This window comes from Myotis myotis, unplaced genomic scaffold (assembly GCF_014108235.1).
Source record: "Myotis myotis isolate mMyoMyo1 unplaced genomic scaffold, mMyoMyo1.p scaffold_m19_p_15, whole genome shotgun sequence".
NCBI lineage: Eukaryota > Metazoa > Chordata > Mammalia > Chiroptera > Vespertilionidae > Myotis > Myotis myotis.
The window spans coordinates 35,199,939-35,218,546 of NW_023416319.1; the positions used below are offsets into that span (position 1 = coordinate 35,199,939).

The 18,608-nt window shown below is 35.8% G+C and overlaps 1 protein-coding gene across 2 annotated transcripts in view; it reads right to left on the bottom strand.

Moving 5' to 3' along the window:
- RTKN2 (rhotekin 2) overlaps window positions 1-18,608 on the bottom strand; it is a 69,530-nt gene that overhangs the window by 13,085 nt on the left and 37,837 nt on the right. For both annotated transcript variants that reach the window (XM_036336837.1, XM_036336836.1), the window contains exons 7-9: window positions 18,451-18,545; window positions 9,635-9,741; window positions 8,592-8,723 (exon numbers count right to left, since the gene is read on the bottom strand). In XM_036336837.1, the coding sequence (XP_036192730.1) occupies window positions 8,592-8,723; window positions 9,635-9,741; window positions 18,451-18,545 (334 nt within the window). The remainder of the gene's footprint in view (window positions 1-8,591; window positions 8,724-9,634; window positions 9,742-18,450; window positions 18,546-18,608) is intronic.

The window sequence follows — 18,608 nt, forward strand, 5'->3', positions numbered from 1 at the left end:
CTGTACAGTCACACCAAAACCAACATACTCATATAATAATGTCGATGTGGAAATTATGGAAGTAGCAGAGTTAGGAAAAAAAATCTATACATCCCTGAAATATGGGTATATACATGCAGGTGAACACTACATACTACATAAGTTCTTTCCTGAAGGAATTCTTATTAAAAAATCACATGAGGAAAAATGTATGCTATATAAAGTAGCAACATAACTTGAAAAATCTGGAGCATCACAAATATCATCTTAAAAGTGTACGAATGTGAGTTCAGAGAATTGTAATGGAATTATGACCAGCATTTTAATTTTACCATAACCAGGTATTTTTATACTCCTACGCATTGGTAATAAATGTTGAGATTTAAATCTTTTTAAGTAGTTATTTATAAATATAAAAAAAATGCTGCCCCAAATGGCATCCTTGGAGCCTGAATATGCATGTACTCAACCTCTTTAAGTATAAAGCTTATTATCATTAGAAGAGAATGACTTAGATCTAGAAAGAATCTTTAATATGATTCTTTATCAGATTAACTGAATGCTGACTCAGCAAAGGGTAATGGAGAACACTTTATTGGTGTTAGTATTTTTTAAAACCCCTAACAATAAAATATAAAATATTCTTGTCGCTGAAATTGTGCTTTCCTCCACCTAAATCCATTTTAAAACAAATTTCTGACTACCTTTTGTATGTAGGACTAAAACAGATTCAACTTTTAAATAAAAGTGTTGATTTCTTATAGATGAATATGCACATTTTAAAATAATACCAGGGTATCTTTTCAAATGAAAATAGCTAAGTAACAAATCTGATTAAATCATTTATATCCATCTAAGAGAATATAACACAATAATATATAAATGCTATACACACTTCATTAACCCTGGTAACAATAAATAATGCTATTAAAAAAAAAAAAACAACAACCATGAGAGGATTTTAAAAGGTGCTAATGAACACAAATTAGATTATCTGAATTAAGTTCTATATTTTATCACCCAAATTAATTTAACTAATGGGAAAATTTTAAACCAAAAAGCTGCATGGCAAAGAAAAAGTGATTTAAAAAAGTTTCTGATGTCAGAAAGTTCATGCAAGCTATTTTTCAGTGTGGGCAAAGTATAATATTATTCAGGACTTCACTTCTCAAACAAAGAAGAGATTAGAAAACAGAAGGTGACTTTCAGAACTGTTATCATGTGCTCACACAATGTAGAGATAATGGAAGTATCTCCTGAAAGGAAGATATGAAAGGAAAGAAGTTAGGTATTTTTGCCTCCACTATTTCTGCTAAATGATTGAAAGATATTTAATAAGTTAGAGAATGAGAAAAAGAACAACTAAGATAATAATAAAAAGTTTTATATCGATAGACTCAGATCCCAGAGATAGTGCCTAATTCAATTCCTTAATTTATAGATGAGGAAACTTTATGTTCTGTCCAAGGTCAGAATTTGTCGTCTTGCTTTTGATAATCCCAAACCTTCTAGTTGATTTAGCACACTTTATTTGTATTGATTTGAGGATAGATTTGAAATTATTCACTGTGAAATTTTAATCCTCGCTGGCTCGTCTTTTGTTAACCAGCATATATTGAACTACAACCTTCCACAGCCAACTGAAGTCAATAAAAATATAATTTGAGAAACCAATTTTGTAACAAAATATAATTAACTCTGAAGTCAAAGGAAATTTTCTTCTAGGCTGTTCATTCGTTTGAATTATAAGTATGCTGCATGCTCCATATCTATGGTGATGGAAAATTACTAGATCAGGACAGATTTATGAATTTTGACTACATGACTTTTTAAAAAAATCTACTATGTACCCAGATTATGGTCTGCAAATACTCTTTCCCACTAAAAAGAATCAGAGCTCTTTAGAGAAATGGCCGATCCAGCCTGGGTCAGGAAATGTACAGGATGATCCTGGAATAAATCAAAGATTACTAGGGTTTTATCTAATGGACCAACTTGATGAGGCTCCTAGTAGCCAAAGATGGGACACTCTGTATATCAATAAGAATAACAATGTTGCTGGCTAAAATAAAGATTTGTCTTTATATATATTCTAATAACAAATAAAGCATATGTTCACAACATATGACAAGAGATGTTTGAAATATGTAAAGTATAACCATAAATTAAACCAAGCATTAGGTATAATTAGTACTAGTGTGATATGATATAATTATTTTCAGTTTATGTCAATGAAATCAGACATAAACTCCTATTAAAAGAAAAGGTGGTTGAAAAATCATTTTTTTCTATATTTATAAAGGTCAGTATGAATAGTTGATAGGGTTCAGACATTAAGAGGATTAAAATAATTCAAAGAAAATCCCATGTGCTTTATAATAATTTTGCTTGCTAGGATCTATTATAAAAATAATGGTTAAAAGCAAATTCAAGACAATTTAACAAAGGTCTATCACCCCAAGTAGTGTTACTGACTTGTTTAGTAGAGATTTTATTATTCGTTAAAACGAAGTGATGCATAATATTTCAAATCAAGAAAAGACTATTGATCTCAAAGGCCCATACTTTTCCATTCCACTCCCCACCCTATTGGCAATGGGTAAAACTCTGGTTAATAAATGCTTTCTACAATGTATAGGAGATTCAGTGGCTCCAGTTAAGTACCCCTTATTGAGAATGTCTTACTCAACAACATTCAAAGGAAGTTTTTTGAAGTTGAAGCAATCACTTTGAAGTAAATCATCCTTTCAAATTTGGATTGAAAAGAAGAGGGGAATAGCTTTTAGGCTTTTCTTTCCTTAATGTGACTATTTCCACAGATGGCTCCCTATGAAAATTAATGAACTGACTTAGCCTTACAGGAAATGCCATTTTAGAAGGACAAGAATTATAGTTAAAGAGCAAATCCTGTGATCAAAATAACAGAACTATTACTAATATACCTTAGCAACTGCAAAATGCATGTTTTCACATAATTTTTAAAGTAGCATCAGGCAAAATTATTATTTTCTAAATCATGAGAGAAGAAAGACAATCAAAAGAAAGGAACTCTGATTTGTATTTAATATTTAACATTATTAAGCATAAAAAGATCTTAGAGCCTCAGCATTGGAAATACACTAAAAACTGAAAAAAACATTATTCTTAAAAGTTTTATTTGGTGTTTACCTGTCCTACATATCAGAAAATGCCACGCTGACATTTGTCAAAGTTCCTGTTTTAATAGCATGTATCCTTTAAACATTTCCAAAGTTAACAAAAACAATTAAAACATGGACCTTATATTTGAAAACCAAGTAATTTAAAACATGGAGTAGATAAAAAGCTGTAAGTTTATTGTAATCTTGGGGACATTCCTTTGCTATTTCTGGAGGGGTAACATCGCTCCAATACATATTGCAAATATAATACCAATATGCAATACCAATTATTTACTCTGAAAACTGGCAATTTAAAGATTAAACATTTATCCTGTCTTTTCAGGAGGGACTGTACTTCATTCCTACTCGATGAGAAAAAGTCCTCAAAAAGAATACAAAGAATGCCAGCTAATATATGTACAAGGAAGGACAGTATGAGAAAACATATGCAATCTGCAAGGTCATGACTCATTTAGGCAAGGGCAATCACAAAGTATCACCTTTTACACTAGCACTTGCTAACTGTAAAGAGGAAAGCTTACCTATATACTGGGGGAGCTAGTGGTCACCACCTTAACCCAGCATTGTCAATAAGCAGACCACCTGATATCATGTGTCTCTGAAAAGGATGCTCTATAGAGTATCTGTCATATCCATGAAATATTCTTGTAAAAATATTTTAAAAGAATCTAATCAAGCCTCTGGACCTAATTTGCAATTCAGAAGAACAAAGGATACACAATATTTAAGTAATCCTAGATTGAAAGTAAAAGCTAAACAAACACTTTGAGGACAATGGGAAAATTTGAACATGAAATGGATATTAGATGATATAAGAAAATTATTGTTAATCTGCCTAGCTGTGATAATAGTATTGTACATATATTTCAAATGGGTCAGAAAAAATATAGATAAGAGGCTTTATAAACTTTCAGCTGTAAGATGAATAAGGTCTAAGGATCTATCTATATAAAAGCCTAAGCAACCATCACAACCAAACGGACAACCAAACAGGCTGCGTGGAGCGACCAGACCGACAGGGGGGTTAGTGAGGGACGACCAAATGACTGAGCAGCAGGCTGCAAAGATGGCGGAGCCCACAGCCAATAAGGAGGGAATATGCTAAATGACTGCCACACCCTCAAAGATGGCAGTGCCCTAGGCCAATAAGGAGGGAATATGCTAACTGACTGCCATGCCCTCAAAGGTGGCAGCACCCACAGCCACAAGATGGCTGGGAGGGGAGGGCAGTTGGGGGCGATCGGGCCAGCAGAGGAGCAGTTAGGCGTTGATCAGGCTGGCAGGGAAGTGGTTAGGGAGCAATCAGGCAGGCGAGCGGTTGGGAGCCAACAGTCCCGGATTGTGAGAGGGATGTCCGACTGCCGGTTTAGGCCCGATCCCTGTGGGGTCCCAGATTGGAGAGGGTGCAGGCTGGGCTGAGGGGCAAACCCCCCCGCCACCTCCCCCTCCCCAGTGCACAATTTTCATGCACCGGGCCTCTAACTAATATAAAACATGGTGACTATTATTAACACTATTGTATTGCTGATAACACTACTGTATAATTGAAATTTGCTGAATAGAACTTCTCACCAAAAATGATTAAAAACAAAAACTGTAATGCAATGATTATAGCAATGATCATACAACTGTCTATTTGCCAAAATTATCAAAATGTACTTTTTAAAATTGGTGAATTTTATTTTATGTGAACTCTACCACCATAAAGTTGATTAAAAATTAGATAAACGTAAAGCAGTTAGCCCCCTTTAAAAAAAAAAAAGGATAAAACAACTATGATAAAATGTTAACTGTTGAATCTAGGTGGTATACAAGTGAACACAAAGGTATTTTCAACTTTTCTGTAACTCTGAATAATTTTATAAATTGAGAAAAAATCTAAACTATTTTAAATAGGAGGTATAATTATATAACAGTTGTGTTTTCATAAGTTAACAAATAAATGTCTTGACCCAGTTAATATTTGACACAAGTAAACAAGGAGACCGGTGGAATTTACTGTTAAGAGTGAAGTTTTCAGGTGAATAGAAAAGTTCAAAGAAAACCTGAGGTGGAAGTAGGAACTGCAGAAAGAAAAGTTTCTATAGAGAAAGGGCAGGAATTCGCGATGGAAAAAATTAAGATGACAATATTGCAAAGCTAGAGAATGGAAGACTTTCCCATCTGTATAATCTTTGAGATTAGCAAGTACCAGTAAATGATATTAACTTTCCCAACCTTAATCTTACGTCATAGTTTAATATTACATTCCCTTTTGTACTTTAGACAAAAGTCACAAACGATGTAAGAGATATCTGTCATCAGTTCTCAGGGTCAAAGATAACCTATGCTGTTCCCAAGTCTACGGCGAGTTTATACAAATTACTAGATTCATCATTTTCCTGTGAATTTGTAATGGTCAATTGAAGAGCCACCACTGGAATTTCTAAGTATGCTGATTTCAATCATCTTAATAATGGAGTTGATTGACTACAGAATCCTATTAGTTGCTAGGTTATCAGCTTTATTACCACAATTGAAAAAGGTCAATTCAGTCAGGCCATGTAAACATTGTTAAGCACTTTTCAGGAATTAGACCCTTGCCATCAGACAAGAAAATAAAGATATACTGCCTACAACAATAGAGGAATTCCCTTATAACTGTCCTAAAGCATTGCATTTTGAGAAGTAGACTGAGGTTTCAGGATCAGAACCTCATTTCAGAGCTACTTTTTACTTTCAAAACTGACTCACGAGTGGGTATGGAGATAGGAATAAGTCAAGTTTTGGCTTCCAAATCTAGTCCAGCAATCTATAAGGAACAGGAAATACAGCCCACAATTGTTTTGTGTTTTTTGTTTTGTTTTGTTGTTAATCCTCACCTGAGAATATTTCCTCCACTGATTTTCAGAGCGAGTGGATGGGAGGGGGAGAGACAGAGGGAGAGAAACATCAATGTGAGAGAGACAGATCAATTGGCTGCCTCTTGATTGCTTCCCACACATGCCTCTACTGGGGCTGGGGATTGAGCCCTTTTTTTTCTACCCATTACAAAGAGAGTGAGCTATACAATCTTCCTTATTAGCTAGACAAGTTCTATCTCCTCTGAGTATATTTCTTCACTTGAAAAATAGAAATAATATACCTATACAACAGGGCTGGCTTCAGCCTTCTCTGACTATCTTAAAGAGCTGTGATAAAGTAAAATGAATACATTGAAGACTATTTTCAAATAAAAACAGATGACTTTAAAAATATTTGTTTAAATTACATTTTAATTTGGTTTATTATTATCCATATTCTACTGTACAATAGATACTAAAAAAACTCATAGAATTCCATTTTTACTACCTAGCTGGCTAAACAGGTTAGACAAAAATCATCTATGTAGAACTCTTGCCAAAAGTACTGAAGCTATAGCTCTGGCCAGTGTGGACCAGTAGGCTGAGCGCCGTCCCATGAATTGAGAGAAATTCCCATTCAGGGCACAAACGCAAATTGTGGTCTCGATCCCCAGTGGTGGGTGTGTAGAAGGCAGTTGATGGATGTCTCTATCATCAATGTTTCATTCTCTCTCTCCCTCTCCCTTCCTCTCTTTCTAGAGTCAATAAAAACATATTTTAAATAATGCAACCTAAATCTAGTGAAATAATTAGTCAAATAATTAGTCAAATGCAAATTTGGGGACTGGCCTGGATTTTTCAAAAATGTCAATGTAATGAAAGACAAAAAGAAAGAAGAAAAAAAAAAAGGCAGCAAGGGCACAATTTTAGATGAAAAGGAAACAAACAAAAGACATGGTGACCAGATGCAATTTGTGATCTTTGATGGGGTCTTGGATAAAACAATAAATAAAAATTAGAAAGAACATTTTGAAGATGATTGGGGCAATTTGCTCTGTATATTAGATAATAGTATTTTATCAACAATAATTGTCTTGAGTGTGCTAATAATATTGTTATTAAGGAAATGTCCTTGTTTTTAGGAGGAACACATTGAAATACTCTAGGGAAAAAATGTTATGCTTTTTGCTACTTACACTGAAATGACTCAGAAAAAAATTTAAACTATTTAGAGAGAAAGCAAATGTGGCAAAATGTTAACAATAGATAAAGAATCTAAGTGAAGGGTACACAGGTGTTCATTATTCTATTCTTTCAACTTTTCTGTATATCTGAATATTTGGAATTTTCAGAAGACTAATAAGGTGGAGGAAAGTGAATGCTGCTTAAACAAAACTAAAGGTTGGCAAATAATAAAAAATTATATCAAACTTCTAATAATAAAATTGTACTTTCATAAACCTAATTTTCTAAACCAAAAATAAATTCACTATGTTGTTATATTGAGGTATATTATTTAATAGCATTACCAATCTTTCCAATACACAAAACAGACATATTAAGTGGACTTAATTATACAAGGATTTCCTTTAAGTGAAAAGCAGTGTAAGTTCCAAAAGCAGGATAGAAACAGACCATATGTTATTATTGGAAAAGATCATAGAAATTAACTCAAGTCCTGATAAATTAGCAAACCAGTATCTACATGTTTTTCAGGACATACCACTTCACATTTTCCTCCAAAAGAAAATTTAAAAACAAGTAAAATATGCAGAGTTAAAAGCTGGGATGGCTCATATTTTATCATATATTTCAATTCAACCATGCCAAAGGCAAGCAAATTAAAACAACTAGAAAGAATTAAGTAGTCTTTAGAAAGAAAAGCTGACATTCTGCTCTAGAAATGCCATTATACTATTCTCTAGAAGGAATGTTAAAAAGGGGGGGAGAGACCTCTAATAAACACTAAACTAAGATGATGGATGAAGATAAATTTAAGATAAGTCTGGCTTATTTGGAAAGTTTTCCTATAGATTTATGGATAAAAATTTTGTTAGTAAATTTTAATCATCTTTGTATCAAACCTGTGTGTGTGTGTGTGTGTGTGTGTTTGATAGATTCTCTAGGTGGTGTAGTACTACTTCTTAAATGCAATGTAAGCATTCATGTATTCTAAATTAACTGTCAGGCTTTCCTGTTCTGACAGAAGGCTGGACAACTGCCCATCAATTCCACTCCGAAATGTCTTTTTATGGATTCATTTAAATATTAACTGGAGAGAATATCACTGTAACATGAGCTAACAATTTATGTTTATATAATCTCTTAATTAAATAAATTCCTGGAAAATTTTAAAATCCTGTTAATGTGGAATTATATTCTCTGCTTTAAAACCTATTTACTGGTATAGATTTCCAATAACTATGCTTTTTAAGGAAATATACAGCAATTCCTTTACCAAATTAGCTCTATAATGGAAAGAAAAATAAGATTAATTCCCTTTATGAACTAACCTATTTTTAGCAGTACTTCCCTTTTCTTTATAAGATGGCAACAATGTAAACTGTATGGACATGGACAAACTTCATTAAATGTTATATTTTTATTTTTAAAATAGCATTTTATTTACCTTGTTAATGAGCACTACCAAAGCTGGTTCCACTTTAGCTTCAATTTCTTCTGGAGTGTAAAAACAATAGAGTTTACCTCCTCTTAAAACACAATACAACCTTCGCCAACTAATCAGACCTTCTAACATTTGCTGGAAAAAAAAAATCAAGACAGAATCAACCTTAAAACATAATTCATCATCTTAACTCTAAATTCAACAAAATACTTAAATTATCAAAGTTAAATTAGTTTTTTAAAATTTTTAAATGTGATAGTTACCCATTAATTTACTATATAATGAGTTAACAGCCCATAACCAAGGAATAGCTTAACATTAGAGAATAAAGGTCTGGAATTCTCAAAAGCATTAAATAAGCAAAATGGAGGTAATAATTACCACATAACATTTACACACATAAAATCATAAATCAATGAAGTTTTTAAAAAGCTCGTCTATTAAAAATGAGTACTAAGAATTTCACAGCAATTCATCGACTCAGGAAAGTTATAAAAATAACTTGGTATTCAAAATTTTCCCTTACTGTTCTTAGAGCACTGGAAAATGTTGACGACCCTGTAAGAATGCAAATTTTCTTTCCTCTTAATGGAATCTTTTAGAAAACGCTATTGATTCATTGGAGCCCATAATTAATTATTTACTGAATATAAATAACTATGGTTATAAATAAATCAGGAGTAGATGGCACAGAGGCCGCTTTGGAAGCTCAGAGGCCTACACTGTGCCAAAAGCTGTCTGCCAGAAAGGCCTTATGAGAAAGGTGCTGAGCAGTCCTCATCCGTTTCCACAAGGAGTCCTCTGTTGCTGATTATCCTGTTACTGCAATTCATGAAGCTGAGGAACCTGGAGAGGTAGCTCCTTAGCCATCCAAATTGCATTAGACCCTCCCTGCTCATTCCCAGGTCTCCCCTCCCAATTCCCCAGACTACGTCAAATGAGAAAACTGTTGTTTTTAAAAGAAGACTCTAAAAATACTTCTCAATATTAGGATTAAGATCTAAATTGGAGCTATAATTACTGTAGAATAGTTGAAATCCTCTAACCTGCTGATTAAGAAATCCTGCAAATGCATCCTCAGCCATACAAGCTGGCTGGGCAACTAATCGGCAGCACATGTTGCCAAATAAGGGCAGCCAAAACGAAGATTCCTCTATTTAAAAAAGGAGGAAAAAGTCAAGTTACAAATATCTGTTTAAAGTCATTACACATATTCTTCTTTTTACAATATTTTTGGCTTAACATAAGAACATCCTACTCAAATACAAGTACCATCTTTAATGACAAAATCAAATAAGAGATGATATTAAGCTAATAGTTTATAGCATGCTATCACCTGGAATAGACTGGGAACTTTTAGTCTCTTGATCTCTTGTTTGATCTTAAAGTAATTAATCACCAGAGGTAGTTCAGGGCATATAAGTAAACTCATTTAATACGAAAAAATCTAATAAAGTAATTTTTGTATGTCAAATTCTATTTTTTCTGACTTTCATTATAATAATTACCAAAGTGATCCTCTGAATAAAATATTTCAGAGCACAACTTTAAGATAATAATTTAATGAACCTTTTTGCCTTTTCTCTCCCTCTCCCCCCACCCCCTGCCCACCCGCCCTTACAATTCAGCTTTGAGCCATTAGGTGGAGTTCACCAAGTTGGGCATCTGTGCTGGGGTTGGGGGGTGGAGCTGTGGTGTGCCACAGCTGGGTGCCAGAGGACAGGGAGGCTGAGTAAGAGAGCTGCCTGGCACAAGCCTGAATGGGCTGAGGACGGAACACATGGAGCAGAGCCTAGAGGTCAAAGGAGATCTCTGCTCAGGGGATGCCCTGGTGTAGGGAGTCAGGCCTGAGTAGAGTGAGAAGGGTATCAGAATCTAAGTAGAGTAAGACAAGTGTGTATATTTGGGGGATAGCCCAGCTATGGGAGTCAGAGTCTGAAGAAGCAATCCACACATTCAATGACCAGAACAGCGTGTCAGAACTCAGTAAGAAGGGCATCCAAGCAGAGGGACAGCTGGGCATGGGTGTCAGAGTACAGGTGCTGAAAAGGGTGTCCACATGGGAAGAGGGTGAGAGCAACCAGGCATAGGGAGTTAAAGCCTGAGTGGGAGAGTGTCACATGGGCAAGGGGCTGCCCCAAGAAGAAGAAGTAAAGAAGATGGGGAAATGGTTGCTTTCAGGGAGACTGATGAAAGAAGAAAAAAACCTTAAAGATAATAGAAAACAGGTTTCTCACTGTGAGAGAAAGGACTTAAAATATGTGGAATAAACTCTCTGTGATGTTGGATTAGAATTGGATGTACTGGTGTGAAATGGTTTTCAACACAGAGATTAAGAAATACATGGCAAAATATATATGCATGTATGTAGCTTTGTCCAGTGAGGGGAGCTAGGAAAAGCAACACTCTAATCGTGGTGAATATACCTAGAGCCCAGGTCATGTCTTCTAAATATTATGTCCATTAAAAAGAATCAGCATTCCTTGGAGAAATGGCTGATTCCAGGGCTGGGGCAGGGAAAGTACATGATGGGTCTGAAATATCTTATGCCATAAAACAAGGGAGTTCTTATTAATGATGAAGACCTGTCAAAAAACACAAAAGCCATCTTTAATGTGCTCCCATTGGCCAAACTGGAGACAATTTGAACCTGAAAATAAACAATAATATTAACAGATTATGATGCATTGAACAAAACAGAGAAACCTGAGTCCATATTGCTATAAAAACATCAATGAATAAATTGAAAGTCCAATAAGAAATAACATACAGTGTTTCAATGTACCCCCTTCTCACACACACAATATGTATTTATTACAAAAGGGGAAACAAAAAAGTAACTTTACAATAGAAAAGCTTGGTAGACACCACCTTAATTAAGCAATTAAAGTGAACATCATCAGTAACTGAATGAATCAAATTATATGCCACCTAATGGATGCATTGAACACAGCATCAGTTCTGTGATATTTCTGCCAAAAATGTATATCCAGAATCTTATCCCAAGAAAACATCAGACATACAAACTGAAGGACCTTCTACAAAATAACTATGGCATGTAAAAGTGTTAAGGTTATAAAAGCCAAGGAAAGACTAAAGAACTGGTCCAGACTGAAAGAAACAAAGGAAGCATGATAATTAAAGGCAGTTCGTGATTCTGTACTGGATCCTTTTGTCATAAGGAACATTACTGGGACAATAAGCAACACCTGGAGTCTGAGAATTAAATGGCAGTAATGTATTATTAATTTCCTGATCTGGGTGGTGCAGTGATATAGCCGGATGTCCTCTTAGTGGGAAATACATATTAACATATTTGGGGGTAATGGAGCACCATGTAAGCATCTTGCTCTCATATATTTTTTTTGGGGGGGGTGGTAGTATAAAAAGATCTTGACATTCAATTTGTAACTTTTCTATAAGTTTTGCAAATGATTAAAAAAAGTTCTTTCAAAAAACATTAAGATATCTCTTTAGTGTGTGTATAGGTGGGTATAAAGCCTTCAAATCTATATGGAAGGACAGCATTGCATGATTTATTCTGTTTATCGGGGTATAAATAAAAATCCAGCATATGGTGCCTTATCCACACAAAAATGATTTTTCAAGTTTTCACTGACCCCTATTGGTAGTACCTATAAAATAGCTAGTCATTGGCTTTTACTATTATTGCCCCAAATGTCTTACTAACTCTGGAAAAAAAATATTTTTGATAAAAATACAATCAATACATAGATGCAACGTAGCCAAAGTTTCATACATCAGTTAAATGAAACAAGAGACAAGCCTAAAATGATGAGTACAAAGTAAAATAAGAGGTTTTTTTATTAACTTACCTACTGAACATTCTATTATAGAATAGCACACAACGAATTGTCTGAGACTATTCAAATCTTTTTTATTAATACCTCATTAAAGATGCTATCTTTCAGAAATAAAGGGTTTAACCTGGGAAAAATAAATGCATAAATACAATACAGGAAATGGTCCCCAAATAAATAAATAAATAAATAAATTTATAAATAAATAAGAATCTTTTTTCCTAAAATAGGCAGGAAATGAAATAAAAACTCTATAATTGTATCTGAGTAACACATCTGAAATTAACTTTGTGATTTATGAATTTAAAGTTTAAAAGGAAATTTCTTTATATAAGTAATCCAAGATTCATTAATAATTAAACTTCTAAATATCTGTAAGCTACTTGTTTTTAAATTAGGAAGCACTTCCTAAAAAAGTAGAATCATAAATGATTATTAGGTTTTCAGACCAGTTCATAAAGTTTGTTCAATCAGTAATGTACTGGATCCTAAATACCACATGTAACAATGTGTTTCTCTGATAGAATAAGTTCAGATTTCATGGGCCACCAAGAAGAATAATTTCTTCCTGACTGCAGTCCTTAAAAAGAGAGATTGGATGTAGAATCGTTGCAACATACCCTGCAATCGGGTTTCTTTTCAGCTCAGGAGCACTGTGGAATAAAATGTAGTCACAGCTTCTTTTTACATCAGACAAGAAATATGGCATCTTGCTAATCATTTAATCTATCTCAGTATTAATTTCTCATTAAAGAAATACTTCCAATCTTAAGTAGGAAGGTGGTGAAAATCAAATAAGATAATGTGTTAATGACATCTATCACTGTGTCTCGCACATAATAGACGCTTCTCACAATTTCATATCTAGGGTAGTCTCACTCCCCAAACCATATCCTTTCCATTTCTCAATGCTGTCTCTCAGTCCTTACGCAACCATTTAATCAAAATACTTAATTCTTGTTTTCTAGCCAAGGGAGGTATTAGGACACAATATAATGAAACAGGAAGTGAGAGCAGTTTGACTTTTCATTACTAAAAGATTTTATCTAATTCATCTGTACTTTCAAATGGGGAACAAAATGGAGTTTAAAAATGACAGCAACAACAAAAACAATACACAGGCAAGAAAAAGAATCCAGATAACATCTCAGTTCTATGTGAGTCAATCTGCACAATGTGGTTTCACAGTTTCACAAAAAGTATAAAAATTTCTTGATGACAAATATAAACCTCAAGATATCATTTTGGCTTTTCCCTTCAACTAGCAAGAATAAAGTTGAGTTATAAATTTCAAAAATCTTGTATTTCCTTTTAATTTTATAGTTTTGGAAGATATTAACATAACTTTAGGAAAACCCCACTATATTAACATACTTATATTCATGAAAAAAAAATAGGTGGCTTTTTTTTCATTTTAATTATAAAATTTAATTTCAAGGTTTTAATTTAAACACAGTTCTAGGAATATACCTATTACATAAAGAGCTAGGCATAGAGGTTATTGTTTCTTAAATTGTTTTCCAGGGGAACCCACAAGTTCCAAAGTCAGTAGTTTGGGTTTTAAGCATAGGTCTTCTCACAGTCTTTAATATGCTAATCTATTGTGTACCCACACAGTTCCCATGCTTATTTGCACATGAGCATTTTATTACAGAAGAATTTAGTAGTATCTTATAGAACATTGAAGACAATTGGGGAATTACTGCTAAAAGTGGTGCCTCCTTTATGAATTTTATTCCTTTCCACAACTTTTCAGATGATTTGGTTGAAAGAATGGGGCCTTTCAACATCAAGTCCATTACTCACTTATTGGTAGTATTTTGAGTCTTTAGTTGCTTTAGCAGGAATCATGCCTGATCAGAAAGCATAGCAGAAAGAGCACAGCTTGTCTGGGGTTATTTAAAGTCTAGCTCAGCCACTTGCTAGCTGTATGATTTAGTATGTTATGGTCTCTAAACTGTACTTTCCTAATCTGTAAACTGTAAACGATAACAAAATAAGGAACTTGCGAAGGTCACAGAACTAGCCAGTGGTAGAAATAGAATATGAATCCGAGGCTGACAGCCACATTATTAACCACTTTATTGCAATGTTTCTTTATAAGAACAGCTCACAGTGACTAAGAATAAAAACTGCTTTAAAAGTACTTGTTTGCTTATTTATTTATTTCTGTTTATTGTGGTAAGAACATGTATCAGGAGATCAACCCTCTTAGATTTTTAAGTGTACAATGCAGCCCTGTTCACAGTAGGCACTGTGTTGTACAGCAGGTCTCTAGAACGTATTAATCTTGTGTACCTGAAACTTCATACCCCTTGACTAGCAACGCCCCATCCCTCCTCCCCCAGCCTCTAGTAACTGCCATGCTACCACCTCTGCTTCTATGAGTTTGACTATTTTAGATACCATATTCAGTGCAGTCACACAGTATTTGTCCTTCTATGACTGGCTATTTCAGTTATTACTAGAGGCCTGGTGCACGAAATTCGTGCACAGGTAGGGTCCCTAAGTCTGGCCGGTGATCAGGGTCGATCAGGGCCTTCTGGCTGCCAGCTGGAGCCTCCCTTCCCTGGCTGCCGGACAGGGCCTTCCTCTGTTCTGCACCGCCCCCTGATGGTCAGCACACATCATAGCAAGCAATCGAACTCAGTTTCCCGGTAGAATTCCCAAGGGGACACTGCATATTAGGCTTTTATATATATAGATGTCCTCAAAGTTCACTCATGCTGTCATATACTGTAGAATCCCCTTCTTTTTGAAGGCTGAATAGTATACCATAGAGCAGTATCTGGTACAACAAATTTCATTTGTCAAATTTTCTGATTAAGCTGATAATTCTAATACTATTGCAGACTTCAGGTTTTGAGTGACAGAAGGCTAGACAGTTCAGACCAATACTCCTACTGAAAACTACTGAAAATGCTGAATTAACTATAGTTTAAAAGTGTTTTCCCATAATAATATAAGAAATTACCAGTACAAATCAAATAAGTAAGAACCAGTGAGGTGAGTACAGAAGCTGTTTGTCCTGATAGCATTTGCCAATCCCAGCAAGTCTGAAATTATGATTTAATGATTCTGCATGATGAGGGAAGCAAAACAAATCTGCTTCCTGATTTCTGAACAACTGAAGCAATTTAATGCGAGATTTTCCTCATACTAAGCTAATATCCGTAAGGAATCACCAATAGAATACTAGTAAGCCAGAAGCAAACCAACCTTGCTGCCCAGAATTCCCATTACTTGGAGGTGGGGATGGGAGGGCACAGAGAAACTCAGACATGGTCTTTCCAAAAGCAGCATATATAGATTCTATACTATGTCGTAGTGAAACTTAGAAAAACCAAAGACTAAGAGAAAATAGAAAGTTACCTTCACAGAAGTGACTCACTGACAAATGATTTTCAACAGCTAATAAAAGAAGCCATAAGATAGTGGAATTATGTCTGTAACACCAAAAACAAAACAAAACAAAAAAACCCTTCACGTAAAAACAAAGAACCAAGAAATATGACACAAGCAGAACATACTAAAAGAAATTCTAAATTATCTTTCAAGCAGAAGGAAAATTATCCCAGATGTAAGGTTTAAAAGTAGTCCACAGAAACATGTAGTAGGCAAATCTAATTAACATTAAGTGCATAAAACATCTCGTGAAATTTAAAATTCAAACAGAATTAAAATATATAACAATAGCACACAAGTCAGAGAAATGGAGTTTAACTGTTCTAAAGTCTTTGCATTGTCCGAGGGAAAAGTAAAACTATCTTTTAATTTTACACTTTATAAGTCTCCTATATAATAAAGAGTTAATATGCAAATGGTTGTCATGCTGTCATGCCAAAATGGCTCAGACACTCAACACTGGGGAGAGAGAAATGGGGACCAGCCAGGCTGCGGCCCGGGAGAGAGACAAGCCACGCGCCCCACAGTCCTGGGTGCCAGCAGCTGGGGCTGCGGCTGGGAGAGGGACAAGCCACATGCCCTGCGGTCCTGGGCACCAACGGCTATGCCTGTGCTTGCGGCCCGGGAGAGGGACAAGCCGCCCGCCCCGTGGTCCCGGGAGCCAGCACCTGCAGCTGAGGCTGGCCTGGGCAAAGCCGGCCTAGGACCTGGGTTCCTGCGGCCAGCCAGAGGGATGGAAGCCGGGGTCCTGAGTGCCTGCGCTCGGCCGGAGGAGGGAACCTAGGTCCCGGTTGTGGGGTGAGGCAGAGGTGATTAGGGGCGATCAGGCAGGCAGGCAGAGGGGTTAGGGGCGATCAGGCAGGCGAGTGGTTAGGAGCCAGTGGTCCTGGATTTCAAGAGGTAGTCTGACATCCCCTGAGGGGTCCCAGATTGGAGAGGGTGCAGGCCGGGCTGAGGGACCCCAATTCGTGCACGGGCCTCTAGTTATTAATAATATTTCTAGAAGTAATTTCTAAAAGATGAGAAAAAGAATTATAGCTTCGCCCTAACCGGTTTGGCTCAGTGGATAGAGTGTTGGCCTGCGGACTGAAGGGTCCCGGGTTCGATTCCGGTCAAGGGCATGTACGTTGGTTGCGGGCACATCCCCAGTAGGAGGTGTGCAGGAGGCAACTGATCGATGTTTCTCTCTCATCGATGTTTCTAACTCTCTATCCCTCTCCCTTCCTCTCTGTAAAAAATCAATAAAATATATTTTAAAAAAAAAATAATTATAGCTTCAATTAGACAAGGAAAAACTGAAATGATGAAACTATTGGTCCTTTAGAAGGCAAGACAGAACAGAAAAAACACAGGATATGATGGCAGATTTAAACCCAAATATTTAATACTAGAGGCCCGGTGCACGAGATTAGTGCACTGAGCGGGTGGGTGGGTGTGTGTGTGTGTGTGTGTGTGTGTGTGTGTGTCTCTCCCTCAGCCCGGCCTATGCCCTCTCACAACTGGGGACCCCTCGGGGCAACAGGGAGCAGGCCTAAGCCAGCAGTCAGACATCTCTCTTGCAGTCTGGGGCTCTCGCAGTCCAGGACCCCTTGCTCATTACTGCCCACCTGCAGCAGAGGCAGGAGAGGCTCCCGCCACCGCCGCTGTGCTCGCCAGCTGTGAACCCAGCTTCTGGCTGAGCGGCACTCCCCCTGTGGGAGCAGACTGACCACCACAGAGCAGCTCCTGCATTGAGTGTCTGCCCCCTGGTGGTCAGTGCACGTCATAGTGACTGGTCATTCCACCATTCAGTCTATTAGCATATTAGCCTTTTATTATATAGGATAATGTGGATTATAGACTATTTAGTATTAGAAGCAAAATGACTAAATGCTCCAGTAAAAAAAAATACCCATAAATATTGTCATATTGGATAAAAATTAAAATCTAATATATAATCCTGCTAGAAGAAGCATTCTAAAACATAAAAATAGGTACAGTTTGAGGCAAAAGAGTGGAATAAAATACACAATTTAAAATTGTGTGAATCAAATATCAAAGGCTCAAATTATATAAAGCAAAAATAGACATAACTAAGAGAACTAGAAAAATCCACAATCATAGTAGATTTTATTATACCTCTCACAATAGTATATAACATGTAAACTATAATAATTACTTCTACATATTGCTACATATTTCTTTTGGATAAACTACAACTACCAATATCATCCAGAGAGAAAAGGGTTAAGATTAATTTAGCCCTACCTTTTCTTATATCCTCTGCTATCAACAGAAGGGTTGGCTTCCTCAATTTCAAATTTAAAAATAAGATAGGTCTCTTATTGCCAACTAGAAGGTGGTGAAGTCATCAATTTCAAGTCAAAGACAAGGATTCTGAATATACAAAATATTTCTGTTCTGTAAGCTAGCCTCACAAACAAATCTCTGGCAAATAGCATGGAGAGAGGAAAATAAACTGTTCACTTTTGGGGAAAAGGGATGGACATATTTGGAAAACCCACAGAATCACTCATGCCTACATTATTTAAGCCAATATCCACTCCAGGAGAACATCTTAAAATTAGAAGTTATTACTCTCACCACATATATATCAACATAACATATGTAATAAGTAAAATATAGACTGTACTTACCATTTCCATTAATAGACAGATTATGGGTCTTGAAATTGTCCTCAGCATTTTCCAAGGTCAGTGTAGTATGAGCTAGCAAATTATATTTTGCACCACTGAAAGCGAGGAGGAGACACGTTTTCAGTACTCTAGTATAATTCCTACTGCATAAAATATTT